Source organism: Calidris pugnax, unplaced genomic scaffold (assembly GCF_001431845.1).
Source record: "Calidris pugnax isolate Ruff unplaced genomic scaffold, ASM143184v1 scaffold215, whole genome shotgun sequence".
NCBI classification, from domain to species: domain Eukaryota; kingdom Metazoa; phylum Chordata; class Aves; order Charadriiformes; family Scolopacidae; genus Calidris; species Calidris pugnax.
In genome coordinates, this window is record NW_015090997.1 from 794,833 (window position 1) to 818,536 (window position 23,704).

Here is a 23,704-nt window from a genome sequence, read left to right on the forward strand (position 1 = left end):
CCTCCTGGGCTTTGCCAGGGGGGATGGATCATGGAGGCTCAGCACTGATGGGAGTCAGGGCGCCAAGGGAAGTGGTGAGGACCTGCTCTTCCCTGCATAGGTGCTGCTTGATCTTTCGGGAAGGAGGTTGTGGCTCTGCCTGGTTTGGGAAAGGCCTATGGCCAAGATGCTGCCGTGAGGATGGACATCTCAGTAATACAGTGCCGTGGTGTCGTTACCCAAAGATCCACCACTTTCCTCCTTTCATGCACTTATGTTGCTCTTGCTGCTCTGCCCAGGCCCCATTCACCCCTCTTCCTTTCTCTTCCCCAAACTTTTTTTATTTTTTCCCTTTTTTTTTTTTTTTTTCTTTTTTCCCCCCCCCCTCTTCTTCCCTGGGGGGGGGTCAGAAGGATGGGCTGAAAGGCAGGAGGGCTCCTATTGTCTCTGCTCTGCCTCCAGGGCTGACCCCCTGTGTCTCTGAAGTCACCCAGCACCTGACTGTGCCCTGCTCCCACCGATGCCCTGATGTGCCCTGGCACTGATGGAACGAACCCACCGCAAGCAAACGATGGCAGTCAGAGGTGCAATCCCATGAGAAAAAGAGTTTTTATGACTCCACAGCAGCAGCATTTTCATGTCCAAGCGGTATCCTATCACCCCTCACAATTTTATTTAATCGCATTCGTATTTCATGGAGTATCTCAAGTTGGGAGGGACCCATCAGGGTCATCAAGTCCAATTTGATTTCCATTTTGAAGGCAGAGTGCTAAAGAAAAACCGATGCTGCTGTTCGTTTTTTTTTTTTTCCTTTTTCCCCCTCCCCCTCTTATCCGGAACCTTCCTGTAAAGATTAAAAAGAAGAAAATTTTAACTGCCTCCCAAAAGAACAAAAAAGAGCCTTGGGGGGGGCCGGGGGTGGCCCCCACCGGGCTGGCTCTGGGCGCCGGGGCCAGCCCCGAAGCTGGGGTGCAGCTCGAGCATCCCGCTCCTCCTCCGGCTCAGCCCAGAGTTCAGCTACAGCTACAACCCATCGCGCCCCGGGAGTCCTTGCCGTTTGCTAAGGATAAGATGGCATCGGCAGCCACCTGGTCTGGTCTGCCTGTTTGCTTGGATAATTTTTTTTTTTACTCTTTTTTTTTTTTTTCTTTTTTCTATATTATTATTTTTTGTTTTTGTCACCGTTGGTTGGTTTCATTCACATGTTCCTGTTGGAGGTAGTGGCGGCGGCGGCTGTTGTCTAACCCCCATCCACTACAAACCCCTCGGGCCGTTGGTGGTTCCAGGGCATCTTGCTATGCCAGGGAGTAGATAGCATTGACTGGGGAGGTGGCTTCCGAGCTCTCGTTGCCTTCGGTCTCCTCTTTGTCCTTCTTCACCGTGTACTGGCCGATAAAGGAGCCGTCCTCGTTAAACTGCCCTTCTCCCCCCTCTCCATAGTCCACCAAGCTGTCGTCGCTCTCCTGCTGCTTTATCGTGCCGTCCAAGGAGGTCTGGCTGTTGGGCAGGGGTTTGTTGTCTTCATCGCTGGGTGGCAGAAGACAGACAGACACAGTAAGGGTTGAGAAACGGGGCTTACAACCTTCCCCCAAGGTCTGGATATTCAAAAATAAATCCAGTCTGCAAATATACTGACCAGAGACCACAAATCGGGGGTGCTCTGGCTCCAGGCAGCAAGTTGTGGTGCATCTGGGCACGTAGGTGAAGGTGGGGAGAAAACCTCCTTGTAGGAGACCCACAGCTGCCCCAGCAATGGGGGCTGTGGTTGGTATTTCTGCAAGCCCAACCTTCATACTTTTTTCTTTTTAGAAAGCCTTATATCTGTTTGGTTTTTTTTTTTTCAAACCTATATGACATAGGATGCTTAGATCTGTCCAACTGGATGTATGTTATAAATATCCTTTCCTTGTCATTGCTTATATTCTTTCTTTCTCTTAGGGTTTTAGCCAACCTTGGTGTAACCTGAGGTTTGTTTCCAGATTTCCTTGCAAAACCAGGCTGGTTGTTTAGAGAGCTACATGCAACGGGGAGCGCACTCAAAGCACTGCGAAGGGGGCATGTAGAGGATGCCAAGTTCTGTGCAGCTTCCAAAACTCATGGGAATTTACCTTTCCAAGCTTATTTCGGAGCATCTAAGCTTGTTTGCTCAATTCTTTATCCTTTGCTCTCTTTCACTAGAAAGATTAAGCCAGGTCACTGAAAAATAAATAGTCTGACCCACAGGAAAAAAAAAACCCAACCCCTTAAAGAAAACCTTTTAACAAAAAAAAAAAAAAAAACAGGGAAAAGCTGTTTTCTCTCTGGAGGGCAAGGGCTGGTATCTCATAAATACAGATAACATTGTGTGGAGGACGAGTGGCTCACTATACAGAAAAATTAATTTTCATATTGACTAGTCCTTAGTTCATGTTTGATCTTATGTCCAGCATGCACATTGTATAATATTCCTAAAGATATCACACGGGTACCTTAAGCGTTTTTTTTTTTCCTTCAACCTCCATTCCTCTCTTTTTATTGTTGTTTTAGCTCAGGACTCCTCAGGCTCACTCTGCTCTTTTATTTTTCTTAAAATTGGTAAAAGTGCTGGGCTTTGATTGCGGCCCTTGATCGTTGGTGCCCACACTCAGGTGTTTGCCTCCCGTGAAGGCACGAGAAGCACTTTGCTTGGGCCAGGGAGCAAAAATGCTCTTTGGCTGGGGGAGGCATTAACTCTCCCTCGTGCCAGTGAATTAATGGCATCAGCTCTCGGCAGCGGGGGAGGAATTTGGTATCCCACAGCACAACACGCGGCTTTATAAGATATTTCCTTGTATCAACGCTTTGTGAATTAAGCAATAATACAAAACCAATATTTGAGGCCTTGTGTTAACTTGGCATCACAATAAAAACCAACTTGTTAGCTTTGAAAGCGGCTTCGTTCTTGGGGGGGGGGGGAGGGGGAAGAGAATTCAGTCTGCAAGCAGGACTGCCAGTTAGAAAGCCCAGTAAATGCCAAGTAGAGAGTGGCAAAACTCAGATCCCTTTCTTTGCAATATCCTCTCCCACGGTTTGGAGTTCAGTTAAAGCCAGATTTTCCCTAATGGGGGGGTTTGCAGCACCAAACTCCCCGCCAATGCGTTTCCCGGACCTGCCCCCTGGTTTTACCTCTCTCTGGTACTATTTATCCTGTTAGTGCATTAGGAGGACGAAGCAGATATTCATCAGGGCCTTGATGCACTATAACCCTGTTAAAATGGATTTCTGTGGGGTTTGCTGATGTGTGCATTAGAGAACCAGAGCACCCAGATGAAAACCATTTGGGAAACGTCGTCCTGAGTTGCATAAATCATTGAGAAGAGGGGGGAGGATTTTCAGGACTGAGAGTGGGTAGATTGTTTAGGAATTAGCAGTTGGTTTTTTTTATCTCCTGGTCCCTTGCCACCATCCCCTGGGTTGGGCACCGAGGGCATCATTCCCAGGTCCAACCCTTGGCCAAGCCATGGGGAGCTCAGCAGGTCCCGCTGCACCAGGAGGGCTCAGCTGCTGGAGCGTGGGGCTTTTTGGGGGGCTGGCTGGCTCTCGGGGGTGCTCCCAGCCCATGGGGCATTTCCAAGCAAGGTGCAACTGGCTGGACGTGGGGGTACCCCCAGTGCCAGCAGGAGTTAGAGGGATGTTGTTTAATGTGTTAGGTGGAGGCAGGTACACGGGGAATAGGGAGAGGGGGGGGGAGTTTCAGCTATAAAGAAATAAATAGCTAAAAGGAAGGAAAATAAAAAAAAAAAGCTAAATGTGCCGGACTTCTGGCAGCACGTGGTCCTACCTTTCAAGAGACCTTCATGGTCCATGTGGATAGACCAGGTGAAAAGGAGAAGAAAGAATGGGAATAAAACAGAGAGAAGCAGAAAGAGCCTGATCAGAGAGAGGTATGATGAGGTCTGCATTTACAGGGGCAGTGCTCAAAACCAAAAAGAACCGTCTGCATTCCTCATGGAGCTAATTGCCTCGTTATACCAAATGGAGCCAGCGTAATTGCTGGGAGCTGGATGAGCCTCATTGGCTTCCCCGAGGAAGCAAATGCAGGAGGGGATGGCGCGGGTGGGAAGCTCTTTGCCATGGGGCTGCTCAAAAAAGGGCTCGTGGCTGAAGCCCGTTGGCAAGTGGCTGTAGGGAGCAGGGGTCACTGCTGGGGATGGACATGCAGCAGGACGAGGGCCAAGTGAAGGGGTTTCTGCTGGGTTTCCATGATAGTCATGCACCAGAAATCGTGTTATCTACAGACAAGGCTACACCTCCCCAGGCTGCTTTGCCAGGGCTCTCCTCCCCTCGCTGGCCTCAGAAGATGGTTCTGTGTCATCCTGGTGGGGTGTCTGCTGAGATGGTCCATGCGGGGCAAGCTGGCCCTGCCTGCAGTGTGTAACCTGTGCCACTGAGTCTGAACTGGAGCCCAGAAGCTAAAACCAGTCAACCTTCCCTTCCCAGCGGCCAGGGTTTCCAACCGGCTCCCCCACGTGCAGCTTAAACATTTGGTATAATGAGGCACAGTCACTGGCACAGAACATTGTCCAAGGATAATGGTCTCCTGCTTGGAAAATAAGCTTCTCAGCTTAGCCTCTGCTCAGGAAAACCATTATTCTGTTAGTGGAACAGAAAGATGTGACAGTATCTCTTAATTATAGGCTGCAGAGATTTGAAAGTTGCATGCACGGGGCATTAAGGACGTGAGATATGATGAGAGCATATCAGACATGCTATGTGGAGGTGGGGAGGGAAACCAATGAAGAACTCCCGTCAGCTCAATTCTTGTCCTTGCTTGAAATACTAATTGCTACCCTCCTTGAGCCCAACATCGCAATCATTTTGAATCTTAATCAGCCAACAGCATTTCATATCAATCCTTCAGGTTCACCTTCCTTTCTGCCTCCTTGAGGGAAGCCTCCTATTACTTCTCCCAGGAAACCTGTTGTTCCTTTGCCCTGAGGGGGCAAAGTTTAGGGGTTGTTGGGTTTTTTTTTTGTTGTTCTTATTTGATTGGGTGTTTTTCCCATGGGAGTGTGACTGAAAATGTGGGAGCATCTTGGAGTGTGGTAGTTGCGCTTCTACTGAGCTCTGCCTTTAGCTTCCAAACTTTTGGGACTGGAGCTGTCGATAAAAGTTTGAGCTTCAGCTAAGCAGAAGCCTCTGTGTCGTAGGATGAAGGATTTACCCCATTCCTTCCCATTCTCTGGAAGGCAATGCCCCTTGGATGGCACTGGGGCAGTAACTGCAGCATGCCACCAGCCATGCCAAGGGTTTGGTCTTCCTTCTCTGCAAGGCAAGTGGTCCCTGGCAATGGGATGGCTTTAGGAGCGATGGGGGTGAGGAGGTCTTGACTTGCAACCACCTCGACAGACTCATGAAAAGCAGGTCTCTGAAATCAGTGCGTACTGCCAGAAGCTCGGCCGTGGAGACCTTGTCTGAGATCCAGGTGATGGAGCTAACCCCGGGGGGGTTGTGTGTGGGTAGGTGATGAGATGTTTCAGGCTTGCCACATGTTATTTAAACCATCCCACAAATTTGGGAACCACAAGGATCCCTGTTGTGACTCAGAGCATTAAGGGTACTTGTTTTGGTCATAGTTTGGACACTAGCTGTGTACCGTGTGGTTATGGCTCGTATCTGTACAGGGAACACTGCCTGCACTCGTGGAATCACACCTGGGAAGAGATGTGTGTGATCCAGGGCAAAGCCTGCAACAGGACCAGGCTGAGCTAATTTCTCCTCTGCTGCTCTCCCTGTCCTGGCCAGGAATCTGAAGGGAACATCACCCCCAGACTGTGGTTTTATGTGGATTTAATATAATTGCCCTGGGGTGGCTTGCCACTGCTGGAAGTGAGACCCAAACCTCACAGGGGCTTTTTGGGGGGCTGGTTTGGGTGTCATGGTGACCTCTTCCTACTGTGTGTGGATTTAATATAATCGCCTTGGGGTGCCTTGCCACTGCTGGAAGTGACACCCAAACCTCGCAGGTTTGGGTGTCATGGTGACCTCTTCCTACAACATGCCATTTATTCTGGTTCCTGCTGGGGTGTACTTGTGTTCTGTGTCGTGCTACGGGAAGACTGGGGAGCTTTGGGCTTACGACATCCTTTGGAGAAAGACTCGCTACTGAAATAGAGTTACGGAGCTACTAACAATATAAATGTGGTCGTATTGAGGGCTGCAGTTGTTCTGCTTCCATTTACGTGTTGCGTGCAGGGAGATATATTCATTTTGCTTCCTCTAAAGTCTTTGGTGGAACACGTGTGTCTTGTTACATCCCCTACTGAATTGTAAGTAAATTCTTTCTATCTTTGCTACCTCAATTTGCGATGCTAGGAGTATCGGTAATGACATGGGGCTTAATTAACCCCTCTTTTGAAGTCAGGAGAAGAATTCCTGCTGGCCTAATTGGGCTTTGGATCCAGCTCAGATGGAAAGGTGCATTTTAATGCTTTAAAGAAAAGCAAAGCCTGCTGTAGGTGCTGTTAATACATCCCTGTCATCTGTCAGGTGTGGGAATGTGATGAGACCTGACATCCTTACCTGCTCCTGCTCCTTGGGGGCAACCAGGAACAGCAGCAGAGCTGTGGGTGCTGTGCTGCAGGAGAGCAGGCTCGGCAGAGCCCCTGCCCCTCTCTGAAATATCCTGGGAGGTTTCCTGGAGTGAAAACGGGTGCTGCTGCTCCTCCAAGGATGCCCCTTTGGGTGAAAGCAGCTGAGCGGAGATGGGGGGAAAACTGGGGTGGTTTTAGCCCTTAAGGCATTTCTGTAGGGTTTGCTTGGGGACCTTACAGAAAAGCCTTGAGTGGGGCGCAGGCAGACCCCCAAATCAGTATCCTTGCACACTTTCAGGGCTGATCCAAACAGAACTTTGGGCATTTCTCCCCTGGATACTTTTATGGGTAGGAGAAAGGCTGACCTCAAATATCGCCGGTCTGCTTTGGAGGGTTTTGGGGGTTTGGGGGATGTTTTTGTGTGGTTTTTCATATGTTTTAGGGGTGTCATTGAGGTTGTTCCACACCTGAGGGTGAGAGCAGCTGAGCAGAGATGGGGGGAAAATTGGGGTGGTTTTAGCCTTTAAGGCATTTCTGTAGGGTTTGCTTGGGGACCTTACAGAAAAGCCTTGAGTGGGGCGCAGGCAGACCCCCAAATCAGTATCCTTGCACACTTTCAGGGCTGATCCAAACAGAACTTTGGGCATTTCTCCCCTGGATACTTTTATGGGTAGGAGAAAGGCTGACCTCAAATATCGCCGGTCTGCTTTGGAGGGTTTTGGGGGTTTGGGGGATGTTTTTGTGTGGTTTTTCATATGTTTTAGGGGTGTCATTGAGGTTGTTCCACACCCGGTGAGAGCTGTGTCAGGGGTAGCTGATGCCAGAATTCCAGCTCTCCGCCTGGACCCATCCTTCCAGGCTGAGACGGGGAAAGGAGGAGACCTTGGCAGCATCCTCGCCGCCTGGTGACTCTCCCAGGGAACGTTTCCTTTGGGTAGAGGACTTGCAGAGGGAAGGAGGCAGGAGGAGGAAGGTGGGAAGAATAACTGGGGAGGCTGTGTGGCCCCGTGGTTACGTGGAGGGGGAGCGTGGTGGGGTCTGTGATGGCTGGGAGCAGGGGCGGATGGGGGGTGTGGGTACACATGCCGATGGGAGCGTACCTGTAGTCGAACGAGCCATCTTCTACGTTCTTGTCTTCAGGATTGAGGTGCTCGTCTTTATTGTCTCGCACTGTAAGGAAGCACAGCCCCAAGACTGGCATTAAAAAGCAGTAGAGAAGATAAAAGCTTTATGAGGCAGTAACAGCAACCGGCGGCGTGGCTGCCTTGGTGAGGTGCTGGAGTGTGGCCAGAGAAGGGCGACAAAGCTGGTGAGGGGTCTGGAGAATAAGTCTTATGAGGAGAGGCTGAGGGAGCTGGGGGTGTTCAGCCTGGAGAAGAGGAGGCTGAGGGGAGACCTTCTTGCTCTCTCCAACTCCCTGAAAGGAGGGTGTAGAGAGATGGGGGTCGGTCTCTTTTCTCAAGTCACAGGCGACAGGACGAGAGGAAATGGCCTCAAGTTGCGCCAGGGGAGGTTCAGGCTGGATATTAGGAAAAATTTTTTCACTGAAAGGGTTCTCAGCCATTGGAATGGGCTGCCCAGGGAGGTGGTTGAGGCACCATCCCTGGAGGTGTTCAAAAGACGGGTTGATGTAGTGCTGGGAGGTCTGGTTTAGTGATGATGCTCCTTGTTTGTTGTGTGGGTGTCTATTTTTGTCAGTTAGGTTGACGGTTGGACAAGATGATCTTTAAGGTCCCTTCCAACCTAGAAGATTCTGTGATTCTGTGAGATCCCCGCAGGGTGAAGGACAGCGTTTCATGGATTTGGTAAAAAACCCTCACTGGGGAGGGTTTGCAGAGGTGCTGCTGAGGGGGCACCAGGGCACGGGTGCCCCAGACAAGGGGAGAGGATGTATTAATTGGTATCTTTTCTGAAGCCTTATATTTGCCTTGCAAAACTTTTAATGAGGTTGTTTTGGGGTTTTTTTTTTGCCTGAAAAGATATCTTTCTAGATGAGGACGAGGAAATTTGCAGAGTAGAGGTTGGGTCATGCACCACAGGAGCATCCAGCTCCTCAGCCTAAAGCCTGCTCAGCACAGAGCCCTCGCCTGACCTTTAATTAACTGAAATGCTTCCCACTAATAATAGCGTTCCCACTACAGAGAAAGAAAAGCCCTTGTAATCACAAGCATCTCTCCGAGAGCAATACAATTTGATTAGCCCCCGGAAGGCTGGAGATGTTTAAACCATGAGCGCAAACGATTCCCGAGCAACGCTCCTACCTGGATATTTCCCGCCTCTGCTCCTCTTAATGAAGCAGACTATCAGCAGGATGAGGACCAGGAGAGCTATGGCACACATCAGCCCGATGAACCAGCCCTGCGTCGCGATGTCCACGTGGTTCTTGGTATAAGCTGGGAGGAAAATGGGAAGGAAAAAAAAAAATAATCTATAAGGGACTAGACCAACACCACTGAGAGGGGAAAAGATGAGTAGAAAGACACAGTCCACAGGTTTAGAAATTATCTTTAGCGCGGCATTTGTGTGTCTCTGTGTGTATTGAGCAGATTATCTGAGGCTGTAGCACAGGCATCTGTGGCTTCTTTTTGGTTTTTTTCCTCTTTTCTTTTGTGGTGGTTGGTCAACTCAACGTTTTAGCAGGAGCTACGAACAGCGAAGGGTCACAACATAAAGTAAAACCTAGCACAGACCGGTGAGAAAGGCGTGTTGCAAATAATGGCAAAAAGAAGCTGGGTAACAGATTTGATCTTTCATTTACTGTGCCTGAAAACCACCCTGGAAGCCAGAAGGTCTGAAAGAAACGTGCCCAAGTGGATCCTGTCCCCAGTGTCCAGTGAGGCTGAGCAGCACCACTGGATCCAGAGGGTTGTGGAGCCCTGAAGAGCTCTTTAGCAGCTTCAAGCTGGGAGAAACCTAAATTGCATGGGACAGGCCTGTCCGAGCCACAGAGGTAGTAGGGTAGCCTTTGGGTAGCCAGGGGGGGGCTGCAGGGCTGAGAGGGGGCTTGTGGAAGCCCACCAAGACTTGGCCAATGCGGGAGAGGGGATGCAGTGGTGGGAAGAGCTCTTTGAGGAACAACAGCAGGGTCCCAGGTAGTCGAGAGGTGATCTGATAGTGATGGAAAGTCTTTTCTGCCGGGGCAAGCTCTGCTATTGAATATTTAGAAATTAATATCAAGCAAGGAGGTGTCTTTTTTTTTCCCCAAACAACACTCCGGCTCATAACTGCCGTGTCCTCCCTCATGTACTCTGACTTCTTGTTTGCAGCTCCCGTACACGGTCAGACAGACAAATCTGTGTCCTAAAAATAGCAACAAGATGCCATTTTCTGGCTCTCATTGACATGCGCTTCGTATTCAGCAAGACAGAGCAGAGGAGAAAATAACCTTCAGCGCAGCAGGGGGGACTAAATTTAACCAGACTGCAGTGCAAACAGAGAGAGGTATTCCTGGCAGGAGCACGGGAGGTCTGAGCAGAATGGGATTGAATTGGGATTTAGCTGGGTTTTGCCTGAAACGGGCAGGACAGCACGGTGAGAGCATCCTTCTGTGGTGCCCGTGTGACAAAACCCAAGATGGTGCTTACAGAGAAAGCATAAAAGGTAGCCCTCCCTTAGTGTGTTCTGAACGAAAGTCTCTTGTAAGAGACAACGACTTTAAAAATGGGTTGAATTTGGCAAACTTGCCTAACCCACGCCGTTCTAGGACTGTGAGCACACACTTATTCCATCAGAATTGAACCCTAGAGAAGAGGTGCTTTCCTTAGGATGAAATCTAAGCCACGTTGTCAATAGGTAATTGCAGCCAAAGCCTTGACAAGGAAATTCAGATAAAAGAGGAGAACGACCAGAAAGAGCACCATTTCCTAAAGAAATGATGCTGGACCCTGAACGCCCTGTGTTTTTTTGAGCATCACTGAGCTCCTGGGGAAGCCGGGGTGGAAGCAGCTGCCTAATGGGGCCTTGGCTCCCTTTTGCTGCTTTTCCCTTTAATGCTGCCCCATCTAATATTTACCTTTAGTATAACCTGAGCTGTGGAGTCCTTGAAGATGCACTTTTTATAATGGAGAGAATGAGATTATAACGGAGCGGAGCTGAGAATTGGATTCAATTAGCTGAGTGCTCGGGGAGGAAAGGGGAAGAAAGCTTCACTGGAGAGCTTTGAAATGGAAAAAAGATTGTATTAGCAGTCCTGACGGGATGGGGTTTGTACTGAAACCAACACTAAGGGAGGAATAAGGAGGGGGTCTTCAAAGTACAAAATGCCAAAGCAGCCCAAGAGGTGGGTTTGGGCTGAGTTTTTCGGGGAGGGAGGGTTTTGTCCCAAGTCACCAGGGGATCTTGCAGTAGGATCGTGGCACTGCCTGTCGCCAAGGTGGAGGTATAATTGCCATCCTTCCCAAAAAAGCAACACATGACGACAAAATTATAGTCACAGCAATCTTGTATTTAGAGTAAACGAGTGACTGTCATTGCAGCGTTCAGGAGGAGGAGATTAAGTACATGGCTGTCAGAGAGGATGTTTTGATTTGCTTTAATGCAAGGCCAATGTCAAGGGGAAATAGCGGGAAGCAGCTGTGTAATCGAACAGGTATTGATTTGAAATGCGACTGCATTTCAAAAAAACTGGTTTTGTTTTGTTTTGTTTTTTAAAAAATAATGACAATTTTGTGGCAGAAAACATGTTACCTAACAGACATAGTTTATATGCCAGAAGCAAAGCTGACTGTGTTTCACCCAGAGAAGATCAGCAAAGTTTTTGTCTGTCTTGGTAAAGCAGAAGGGTTGGGTATGTGAAGTCTCACCAACTCCAGCTTTGCGTGATCTTCTTCCTGGTGTTTGTGTAGGTTGGGGATTTATTTTTTAAAAAAATAATAATTTAGAAGGCCTCTCTGTATTAAGCTATGTCTGTAGTTTCAAAGTGTCCTTTGCTACTGGAAGGTGCTCTGTTGAGTTATCGAGGTGTCAGTTCATCAGAAGTGAAGTCGGAGGGCAGGGGGGCTGCTGCTTATTTATTTCTCTATATTTATCTATGCTCAAACTCAAGAAACTTTTAGAATAGCTATTTGCAAAACATTAAAAAGCAAAACACGCAAAACAAAACAAAACAAAAAGAACCCAACAGTGCTTTTTTTTTTTTTGTCAAAAGCATTCCTGATGGCATATGACTGTCTGTGGGGGCTGAGTGTTTGTGTCAGCAGTATCCAGCCAGGGAGGAAATGGAGCTGCAGCATTTACACACGCAGGGACAGAGAGAGCTCTGCACGTCCCGCGGTGATGGGGCTCAGGTCACCCATCTGCCTCCATCACGGGCACCACTGAAGGTGGCCCCATCCTTTGGTCTCAGTGATAATATCAGTAGGAACCCCTCAGTTACAGAAAATAGATATGCCGAGACTGCCAGCATCAATCAGCCAAGGAAATTGTGCTTTTTTCCCTCTATTTCTAATGATTCCCTGCCCCTTGGTGTCCGTTGTGGAGGGGGCTGCCCCTTTCCCTATCCCTAGACCCCAAACTGAGTGAAAAGCAGGTGAGAAAAGAGAAGAGACGGGTCCGAATTGGGAAATAGTTACTCAAAAAGGCACGGTGCATGGTATGGTTGGGGGCTGTCGGGTGATTTCTGAGTTGGGGGAGGAGAAGGGGGTCCAGAAGCAGAAATTGGGGGTGGAACATTGCAGCGGAGCTGTTCTGGAGAGGGTCTGAGTTGGAAAAATCAGCTCGTTTATTGTCTAGGGGCAGAAGCAGCCTCTGCAGTGCAGGAACAGGCTGGGAGCCTGGGGATTTGAAACCTGCAGAGACACTTTGCGTGTCTGGGAGCCGAGTCCTGCCCGAGCAGGAGTGAAAACTCCCGGGGCCAGGCAGCCGCGCTGGATGGCACGTACAGAGGTGGAGCCACGGGGGGGAAAAACCCGGTGAAAATAAATCCTTTTTGAAAACGCGGCGCTCTGCAAAGCCGAGCACGTTCCAGGGGCTGCCGTGCCGTGGGTTCGAGCACATCGTGGGGTGATGGAGGGGTTTGAGGAGGCACATCAGCCCTCAGCGTGGGGCAGAGGCAGGACAGAGCCAAGGTCAGCACTGGCTGGGTATTTCTCAGCGTCAGACGTGCAGAAATACCAGCAGTTGCCATCTGTCCCTGTGTCATCGTAGCACGTCAAGAGAATTATTTGGCGGCTTTATGGCTCGCCAAATTTTTAGACACCAAATAAGATGTGCGCTGGGCTGGGGGGTGTGGGGAGAGCTGGTGCCCCCCACCTCCCCCTGGAGCTCTTCCCTTGCTGTGCATTACATTTTCCTTTTGCATTTCTCAGCCAAGAGCCTGGGAAGCGCTTGAGCTTTCGATTACGTGGCTGGATCTGAGCGAAATAATTGTAGTTCTTTGAAAATCACAGCCTCTGCCTACTACATCTGTCAACGTGGGCTGCTCGGGTGTTGCTTGCTCCTTGGTTTTTCAGCCCAAGTGTTTGGACCCGCGCTCTGACAGGCGTTTGTGCACAGATTCCTACGGCAAAACCCCCAGGTGAATACAAAGGAAGTTACGGCTGTTTTGATTTACTGAAGCTCGTTGAGCGCAAACAGTGAAGTTTTATAAATGCATAAAACCCAGTTCAGTGCCTGTGGAAGTCAATAAGTGTATTTCTCTGGCAGTGTAGGAAGCCAATAATTAGAAAGCTGTAAAAATCACTCAGGTGCTAAGCCTGGAAAATAGCTTGTGCAATTAAATGCAAAGTTGCCAGAGGAAGCATACCTGGAGGATGGAAAGCTCTAGGCATAAGCTACGTGTGACTCTGACCCAGGTCTTTTGCAAACACCACATTCCCTGTCCTGGTCCTGCCCCTCACTTGCATCCCATCGCCTGCATCCCATCACCATCATCCACAACCTGGGACCAGACGTGTCCGTGCTCTCCGGGGCCAAAGCAACCATCATCACAAGTAGCAACGCGCGTGTGGAAGTGCAAACACACAGTGGCGGGGCTTCAAGCACGATGACACGAGCGTGTCCTCCACCCTCACTGAACACCCTTTCTTTCAAAGGGATCCCCATCCCCTCCTGGGGCTCTCCTCCTCCATGGGACCTCCTGGTGATGCTGGAGGGGGCTCCGAGAAGGGCAAAGATGGGTTGGGGGGCTCCCGGGGAGGGGAGTGGATGCGGGTTGTTCCATGCCCGAGAAGGGGGAAGATGGGTTGGGGGGCTCCCAGGGAGGGGAGTGGATGCGGGTTGTTCCATGCAGTCAGTGGTGGTGAAACCACCTCCCGGCACCACGCGAATGGCGGTGATGGATGTGCCATGCCTCGGAAACGCACCCCGCGGCGGGGCTGAAGCCCCTCTCACCTGAGCTGGTGGTAAAGGTTATGTACGAGTGTTCGCTGGGGCTAGACCATATGGGGAACACCCACAGCTTGTACATCATCCCCGGCGTCAGATCCGCCAGCTGCACAGAGGAAGGGGTCTGAGCTTTAACAGGGATAGATTTCTCTGTCTTGTTACCTGAGAAACAGAAACCGCACATCAAACCCAGCCGCGGGAGGCTCGGAGAGATTACCGTGTTGACTCTGCAGGCAACGCATTCTCTACCCCTGACCGCCGAGCAGAAATAATACAGCGTGATGGTCAAGGAGCTATTAACGGGCTCCGTGGTTATTACTCACTGAGAATAGAAGAAAATCAGCGATGCAGGAATATGGTGTGGGTTTTGCTGCATCCCTGCTTGCCGTACTGGAAAAAAATACTGGTGGCTATTCACATCTCTCCCTACTTTCAAGACCCGATGAGTCCTTTATCTGCCCAGCCTCGGGTCTGGAGGTTTGGATATTTGCTGCAAACGGTCTGGAATTTGCCTGGTCCCGCTCAGCTGGGGGAAGGGGCTGCAGGAGTCAGTAAAGGAGCCAGTTTTTTTGCTTTGGGAGTGGTAGCCATGCACCAGTTGGTTAAGGAGGCTTTGAAGGAGCTGGATGTTGCATTAAATGTGTCGCGAGACCCCTCGCCCCAGCTGGCAGATTGCTGCTTTTGGGGGTGAGAGGGGTCTATCTAGCCCTCCAGCTCCAGGTGGGATGCTCCTGGAGGTCCCAGGCTCTATCCAAGGATGACCTGTTCTTTGCACTGAGATGGGAATCGTTTGCTGATGAGCTTTAATGCTGAGCATTAAACCATTGAGTTCTAAGAAAGCCGAGAGTGAGGCTTTGGTTTGTGGCTCTGGAGGTGTGCTCCTCCCGGTTCAGCAGTGCTACGGGGAAGGAGAAATGTGGTTTTGAGGCCAAAATCATGCCACTTGCTCCAAAAGCCACCAGAAAAGGAGGAGAGCCATGGCTATTTGGGAAGGGATGAGATTCCTTCCCTCTTGGCCAGATCGACTCAGAGGGCTCTGAAAGGGCATCACCTGCATTTTGTGATTCCTGGTGCTAGGAAAAAAACCAGGGCTGGCAGCGGGTGGTTTGGGAGCTGGGATATTCAGCAGTTAGGGCTTGGAAAGTTGATGCATATCCTGAACTATGGAAACCAGTTAAAAATGGGAAGGCTGAGCCGAGCCCAGCCGGCACTGCCCACCAGAGCCCTGCAGGCTGCGGAGCGAGACCAGGCACTGGTTGTGTGTTAGAAATTGTTTCAAGGAGAAATCAAGGTCATCTCTTAAGCAATGTTGTAAATGACAAAGCGGTTTGCTGCCTAGTTGGTTTGTTTTAACTGCTGATTTAAGAGTGGCATACCAGATGATGTGGGGGCTGGAATGGCTGGGAAATAAAGTCAGAGATAAGCAGTAGTCACCACTGCCTATCTATAAAAATAATAACAAAAAAACAACCAACAACATGTAAACATCTTTTCTAAACAAGAACTAAACCCAGAGCTACTGGCATTGAGTTTCCAGACTAAGTACTTAGCCTTAAAATTTTAAGAGACAATGATATCCGATACGACAGGAGGTTTGGGATCATAGATGATTCTGCCAACTCCAGGTTCAAAAAGCCCGTCTTCAAAGGCATTTAAAATTGCTCTCCAATTTAGAGAATTTCATTCGTTTTCCCTTTAAAAATTTGTCCCCTTTCATATATATATGTATAAAAAGGCTCTTTATGTTGTGACCACATACAGCTCAATAACCAGTTCACAAATGACCAGCCTTTCTCATCTGTGTTTCATGAATGTCTTGTGACAGTCGGTGCGAGGAGAGGGGATCACTTTGGATCACCAGGATTAGCTCTGGTGAGCTCTCAACAGCCACGGCCACGACCTGCCTGTTCCTCTCCCATCCTCCACGTGCCCACAGAGCATCATTCCACACGTGGTAATTAAAAGCGAGCGATAGGCTGCAACCATGGGAGCTGGCAGGATCTCTGATGGCATCACCACCCTATAGAGTCCCCACGCGATCTGATGCTTACTGGTGATATACTTAACCACAAAGTCAGTTCCTGCAGAGTAATTGTGGCTCCAGGTGATGTTTGCCCAGTTACTATTAGCCATAGCTCTTATGTCCCATATGAAGGATCCATTGGTGGCTGGTGGACAGGTTAGAAGAGGAGTTAGTATTTTAGATTATACACGAATGAGACCCCATCTAGCACCTGGTGTTGGGAAAACCTTACAAAATCATTCCTGGAGTTAATTCTTTGATCTTAACCTACGAGCGTGGCTAAGGATGTATTTTTTCCTTTCAAGATCCTTAACTTAACTTTTGGGGGAAATTTGGTAGCAGAAGCTCATTGCATATCAATGCTTAAGTCCAACTGCACTCAGCTTATCTTTGGAGTCTGAAGACTTCTGTGGCACATCCCTGAGGATTTTGGTCAGCGGGGACATCTCTTGGCTAAACTCCTGCCCAAACGGACGCGGGAGCTGCCTGCGTGAGTGCACGGGGACTCACTGCCACAGCTGAGATGGAAGGACTGGGAGAGAATATTGTCACGTTACTGGGTCTAGAGACAGCCAGTGGGGCAATGAAGTCACTCGTTTCTGATTTTGAAGTTAAGGATTGTCGACGTTGCTTTGGAGAGTGGATGAACCTCATTTCTACTGAAGTAGAGCTAATCCCCTGTAAGTGACGTCAGATAAACTACACCTGGGTTTTAGTATTAGTGCTATTTACTTCGGGGTGTAACTCAGCTTTTGGGTTGACAAAATACGGATTAATGATGGTTCCTGGGATGAGGCCAGCTCTGTGAACTCGTAGGAAACTGCAGTTGACAAAATATGGCTTAATGATGGTTCCTGGGATGGGGCCAGCTCTGTGAACTCGTAGGAAACTGCAAAGACCCGACGCTGTGGGGTCGGGGATGTGACCTAGAATCCCTGGCACAAGTACAACCTGTGCTGCCCTGTCTGCCTGCATTACAGCTCAGCCTCTTCCCTCCTGTCCCCAGGGTGGTTGGGGACACGCGCCGTTCCTCTTCCAGCTCCTTTTTTCCTCCCGTCTCCTCTCCCTGCTCCGTGCCTCACCACTTGATCACCTATTTTCAATTAGAAATGTTTTCCCACACAGTCACATAATAGTGACTTAACAGCATCCCCTTTCCCTGCCCGGCGTAAGGCTCCTCTGGCTGGGGGGGCTGGTGGTGTGTGGTTCCAGCCACCAGCTGGAACCCAAATTCCCATTTCTCAGTTCAGTTCTGTGTCTTTAGAAAGCGAATTAGTACAGAGCAGGAAGGGTGCTGCCCATCGGCAAATCTATTTTACTGCGGAGCGTCGGGTGAGGCTGCTCCTCCCAGCACATGTTTTGTGGTGGGGTTTTTTAACCTACCTGAGCTAGGTTAAAATATTACACAAGAATATAAAGAAAGGGGTCTGAACTGCTTTAATGAAATTCCTTGAATTAACTGGGTGCCAGCTTGGATATTCTTTGCTATCATCTCCTTTCCCTATTTATAAGGAGTTAACGAGAATTTCTCTATCTTTTGCACTTGTATTTTTGGGTGTGTCCTATCCAGCTGCGTAACTGAATTATTTTGATTGTATTCCCTTTTGCTACTGATCTGATTTATTTTTTAATAACCTTAATATAACTATCCATAATTATTTATTAACTGCAGATATGAGTATAGCAGCATTTTTAAAAACAAGGCTCAGCGAGATACCTCTGTGTATCTGTCAGTAAAACACATATAGTGGAGAACAGGCCTCCACCAAAGCAGAGTTTGACCTCCCCGTTCTAGCTGAGTGCACGGGAAGTTTATCCTGACCTGATAAATGCCTGGCCCACCCCTGCGTGTTGTGACTCGAACCCTTCCCCAGCTCTGCTGTGGGCTACGGCTCCGTTACATCGCAAAGAGCAGTGGCAATAAACCAAAAGACTCCTACAAATGCTGACAGGTCTCTTAGCTCACAGCCGATGTGCTAAATTGGAAGCGACATCTTCTATAATAGTAACAGAACCCCTTTTTTATAATGGCAATGAGATACAAGATAATACTTTTGAGAGCTTTTGTAGGCTCTTCCATCTCCTTCCCAAACACTAATTCAGCATCGCGACGCCCCGGGGAGGGCTGTGTTATCCCTGAGACTGAGACCAGGAGGGTGGCACGGGGACCCCCAAATTGCCAGGAGCCACTTGTGCACCTCGATTCCTGAGCCTGTGCCACCTCCAGCTCCTCCCCAAGCCATTCCCAGAGCGTGGGATGTCTTAAATTCTGCCTCTGCCCGTTATCAGCCCCCTTTGCTCTGAGCGAGATGCAGGGAAGGTCCCGGGAGGGTTAGAAAGGGGTTAGAGGAAAAGGAAAGCTCAGTACCCAACTCCTGCTTTGTGGTGGCTGCCGGAGCCCTCTCTGTAGCTGCTGTAGCACTTGCGATGGTGGTGGCAGGTAGAGTGGTGGCAGCTGTGGTGGTGGTGGTGGTTGTGGTAGTTGTGTCGGTGGTAGTTGTGGTAGTTGTGTCGGTGGTAGTAGTGGTAGTTGTGTCGGTAGTTGTGGTGTCGGTGGTGGTAGTTGGGGAGGTTGTAGTACTGGTTAGACCCACTGTAGTTGGAGGCAGCCCAGTTGCAGCTGGGAGAGGGAAACACTGGCTTTTTAGAGGCGGTGGTGTCTCCTGGAGGGGGGGGTTCCCACTCACCATCCCTGAGGGCTGGAGGCGCAGGCACACGAGAGGCAGGTGGTGGTAGTTGGGGAGGTTGTAGTACTGGTTAGACCCACTGTAGTTGGAGGCAGCCCAGTTGCAGCTGGGAGAGGGAAACACTGGCTTTTTAGAGGCGGTGGTGTCTCCTGGAGGGGGGGGTTCCCACTCACCATCCCTGAGGGCTGGAGGCGCAGGCACACGAGAGGCAGCGGAGCAGCACGGCACGACGGCGGGGGATTTGGGGGGGGGGAGGCAGCAAATGGCACCGGGAGACACCGGGAAACAGCAGGAAACACGAGGCGGAACCACTTTCCCCATCCCCATCCATGCGTGGGGGGGGCCACATGCCCGGCCGAGGGACAGGGAGCGATGCTGGGGGCGAGGAGAGGGGGCTGCCCCCCACAAACTGCTCCTACACCCACAGTTTGATCCCTTCCCCAGGGCTGAAGGACCTGCTTCTCCTCTGCCTTTGCTCTGCCACTGGTGTCCCCCATCGCCCTGGGCTTAAATACCCCAGAGGGCATGGAAGGAGGAGAGTGAGGGGTGTTTTGGGGGATGCAGAGGACACGCTGTCCTCATCTCATCACCTCCCCTGTGCAGAACCCCGCTGAGAGCACTCAAGGCTCCCTGAAATAAGGAACAGGATTTTTATCTCTGAAGAAAACATAATAATCCCATTTGTGGTGGGCTGGGCAAGACACAGTTCCATTAATTCAGCATGGACTACACCTCCAGCATTTAGCGGCCTTTCAATACCTGAAGGGTGCCTATAGAAGAGCTGGGGAGGGACTCTTTGCCAGGAAGTGTAATGATTGAACAAGGGGAGACGGTTTTAAATTGGAAGAAAAAAGATTCAGATTAGATCTCAGGAAGAAATTTTTGACTCTGAGGGTGGTGAGACACTGGAACAGGTTGCCCAGGGAAGTTGTGGCTGCCCCATCCCTGGAGGGGGTCAAGGCCAGGCTGGATGGGGCTTGGAGCAACCTGGTCTGGTGGGAGGTGTCCCTGCCCAGGGCAGGGGGGTGGAACTCGATGATCTTTGAGGTCCCTTCCAACCCAAACCATTCTATGATTCTATGATTTCTGAGCTGCCAATTTGAGCCTGCACCTTCTCAGCTCTGTCCTTCCCTGTACTGATGCTGCACTGGGGCTGGAGCAACTTTAGCATTAACGTGGATTTTAGCTCATCCAGTGAGTGATGGATGGTTCTTCCCTATGGCTGCCCCTCACAATTTACATTTAAATTACGCCAAAGGGGTTGGCACACCCCCGAGCCATCCAGGGGAAAAGTCTGAGCAATTTGGTTTCTAAATAGCCCCCGTTCCCACCTCACCTCTGCTGTGTTTCCAGAGCAAAGGGGTGAAGGTGCACTTTACGTGTGGTTGGGGGGGTCCTGAACACCACCAAAGGGGAGTGTGTTGGCTTGGGCCTGAAAACCTGCCAGCAGCAAATGCAGCTGAGACGCTGCTTAAACTACCTGCAGTAAATGAGCAGAGATTTACCCTGTGATGCTCGCATTAAATTGTATTTACTTACTCTTACTGGAGATGAAGGGATTACAAATCCCTCTGTCAGGCAAATGAAACCAGCTATTTTAAATAACACCCGCAAACAAGAATAGCTCTAGGAAAGTACTTTAAAAGGTGTCCCAGAAACCAAGCCAGGGCTTTCTCCTTCACCGAGTCCATCCCCGAGGAGGACCAACCCCTAAAATCTCAGCCCTCCAAAAGCAGAGAAGAGCAGTAGGTCACTCAGTCCATCTCCCTCCCCACCCGCGGCTGAAATAAAACCACAGTTACCGGCACATCCCCAAAACCCCAGCCCACCCCGAGGTGTGCCCGGAGGAGCCGCGTGTCCTCTCGGTGGTGGCACCACGGCAGCATCACAGCCAGCCCCATGCAGCAGCGCAGCCACCCAAAAGAAAGCACCCCCCCTCCCTTGCCGACCCACTGGCTGCCCCACGGCCGGGCTGGGGGGCAGCAGGGAGGGTTTGGTGACAGGGAGGGTTCCCAGCCTGGCTGGGGAATGGCATGGCTTTGTCCTCGGGTGTCTGTGGTGAAGCAAAGCAAAGCCCTCTCTGACTCGACCCAGCCACCGCAATAGGGGTTACTGATCGAGGACTGTGCTTCAGGGGAGGTTTAGGATGGGTATTAGGGAAAATTTAGGATGGAAATTAGGAAAAAGGGTTGTCAAGCCTTGGAACAGGCTGCCCAGAGCAGTGGTGAAATTGTCACCCCTGGAGGTATTTAAAAGTTGGGCAGACGTGGTGCTGAGGGACATGGGTTTGTGGTGGGTTTTGTCAGTGTTGGGTTGATGGTTGGATTCGATGATCTGCAAGATCCCTTCCGACCTGGACAATTCAGAACAGGCTGCCCAGAGCAGTGGTAAAATTGTCACCCCTGGAGGTGTTTTAAAAGCCGGGCAGACATGGTGCTGAGGGACATGGGTTTGTGGTGGGTTTGTCAGTGTTGGGCTGATGGTTGGACTTGATGATCTGCAAGATCCCTTCCGACCTGGACAATTCTGTGATTCTATAAGTTGCCAAAACCTGTCTTGGGTTGAGAAGTACTAACATCCATCTTTGCTGATTCATAGCAGGGTTTTTTTGGAAGGTTAGGCGATGAGTGTCATGAGGTTAATGTCACCATTAAGCTGATTAAGCTGCAGCTCCTCGATAGGTCTGCAGTGCTCCCACTCAGACAGCACAGCAGACACTCGTCATTAGCTAACGCCGTCTCAGCATTTCCCCTGTGACTCCCTGGCTCCCCTCTAAGGAAAAATTGGACCCAACAAGGCACAAAGTAAGTTGCTGAAAGGCAGGAGCTGTTGGGAAAACAGGTACAAGCCCCTGTTATGCATCTCTGCATCCCACACAGCGCCTTTGAGGACTGTTTGCATCACCTCGCGCCGCTACAAAGCCTCGAGCAGAAGGAGGGATTCAGCTTTAATGCTCCTCTAGATCCTGGATGGGAAGAGATTATCTGGGATGAGTCAAAGCCTCACTATCCCTCGTGTAGGGTATCATCTCCCTGTATTACATGCGGATATGCACACAGGTGAAGATGGGGTGCCAAAGACCCTCCTGGTTGCCACGCTGGCCGAAGCTGGGCATCAGTCTGAGCCGTGCTGCTGGGCTGGGGGTGATGCTGATGCCAGGCAGGATTTGCCCCCGTGCTCTAGTGGAAGTGATCCCCGCCAGCAGGGCCATCACATTGCATCAGGATAAGACAGGTTGGCTCCCGAGCAGGTCCCTGCATGAGATGGAGGAGGGGATGGGTGTCAACACCCGGGATAAAAAATGATCCTGGCAGGACTAGGAACAGGTGAAAAATGGGATAGGGTGGGTCCAGAAAGCAGTAATTCAGAGAGGGGAGGATGGAGAGCACTCTACTGGAAGTGATCCCCGCCAGCAGGGCCATCACATTGCATCAGGATAAGGCAGGTTGGCTCCCGAGCAGGTCCCTGCACGAGATGGAGGAGGGGATGGGTGTCAACACCCGGGATAAAAAATGATCCTGGCAGGACTAGGAACAGGTGAAAAATGGGATAGGGTGGGTCCAGAAAGCAGTAATTCAGAGAGGGGAGGATGGAGAGAGTGTCTGTGGGCAGGAGCAGGCGGTGGGAAGGGGGGATTTAGCCCTAAGCTGCCCCAGGATTCAAAGCTACAGCCTCATTTGTGTCTGAATATGAACAGTGTGGGGGAGAAAAGCTCAGCTGGGAGATTTGGGGGAAGAGAAGATAAGGGGCATGTTCTAGGCTTTGAAATCCATCCCCTAATGAGAGCGGGTTCAGGCTGGGGGGAGGTAAAGGCAGCCTTTGACAGAGATCAGAGCGCTCTGGTGTCCCCCGAAGAAAAGGGGGAGCAGCCTGCACAGGGTACCTGGGGTGCCCCCTCGCTGCCCACCCCGTCGGGGCTAAGTAAGAGGGGACAGATCACTGCTCCTGTCAACAAAAGGGGGGGACAGGGACGATGGAGGGCCAGGCTGGCATTTCCAGAATTGCTCATTTGGAAAATGTAGGAATCACACACTTCTAAAAAACCACGGTTGCAGTAATTCAGCGGGTATAAGGTTTCTGAGCTTTGCAGAGTAGCTGTTTCTTTTTCTGCGTTCCCAACGTGAGGTTCACTCAAGGGCTTTGACAACAGTTGCCTCAAGCTTAGATACAGGACTGAGCATCTGGCATTTGTGTGATGGGGAAAATAATTCCCCCACCTCTGAAAGCGGGAGCCGGTGCAGAGAAGGGGCTGCCACCGTCCCCATTGCAGGGCAGGGCAGCACCCAGCAAACCAGTGCTTCCAGCAGGCTTGAAATTGCCCCAGTACACCCAGCACAACCCAGAGTAAAAACCAGCAGCAGCAATTCCCCTTCTCCTGCTCCCGCCGTGGCCCGGCGCATCTTCCTGGAAACAGCTAAACGAGCGTTCAGCTCGTTAATAGGCCCCATGGTTGCAAGGCTGAGATTGCTTTTTCCATCTGCAAGATGCATTACCCTTTCAGGTAATGGAGACCGAGGGCAGGGTGGGGAGGAGATGGGCTGTTGTAATGGACGGGGGATGCAGAGGTCTGGCTGGAGCAATTAATAGGCTAAGTAACGAGATTGATGCTTGGAGCAGGACGGCGGGGCTCTCTGCTGCCCCTTGGCTCCTATGACTGTGAATGGGCCAGTAAAAAAAGAGCCCAAACCTCACCAAAAAACTGTGTGAGGCTCAGACTGGTAGGAAGAATCATATCAAGACTCGTAAAAGCAAAAAGGGGAAATTTAAAGAGGGACTCAAGTCTTGCTTCGAGTAGCATCGCAGTTCAGGGAGTAGTTTCGTGGGGTTTTTTTGCAAAATACAGGAAACAATACACATCCATACTGCTCTTTAATTATTTAAAGGTGCTTTTAATGTGTTGTTAGGCCGTCGTAACAGCTTTCCCTTGGGTGTGTCTACAAAATAATTAGGCTTGGAGAAATTTGATTAATTTTTCATGAATTTTGATGATTAGCCAAATACATTTTCAGAGCTGGTTTGGTTTTTTTTTTCCTTCTCGCCCTCTCCCAGTTTTTAGCAAGAGAAGGAAAGTGCAAAGTCTTTACCATAAAGATAAAGTGTTCCAAATCTGATATAGCTGTAAGAAATTCAAGAATAGAAAG

At 50.2% G+C, this 23,704-nt stretch overlaps 1 protein-coding gene across 1 annotated transcript in view; it reads right to left on the reverse strand.

The window, feature by feature from the left end:
- Positions 1-1,141: 1,141 nt before the first annotated feature.
- NFASC (neurofascin) overlaps positions 1,142-23,704 on the reverse strand; it is an 86,197-nt gene continuing 63,634 nt past the window's right edge. The window contains exons 34-39 of the mRNA XM_014955407.1: positions 18,245-18,496; positions 15,905-16,021; positions 13,860-14,015; positions 8,792-8,923; positions 7,631-7,700; positions 1,142-1,506 (exon numbers count right to left, since the gene is read on the reverse strand). Coding sequence (XP_014810893.1) covers positions 1,275-1,506; positions 7,631-7,700; positions 8,792-8,923; positions 13,860-14,015; positions 15,905-16,021; positions 18,245-18,496 — 959 coding nt within the window. The 3' untranslated portion in view covers positions 1,142-1,274. The remainder of the gene's footprint in view (positions 1,507-7,630; positions 7,701-8,791; positions 8,924-13,859; positions 14,016-15,904; positions 16,022-18,244; positions 18,497-23,704) is intronic.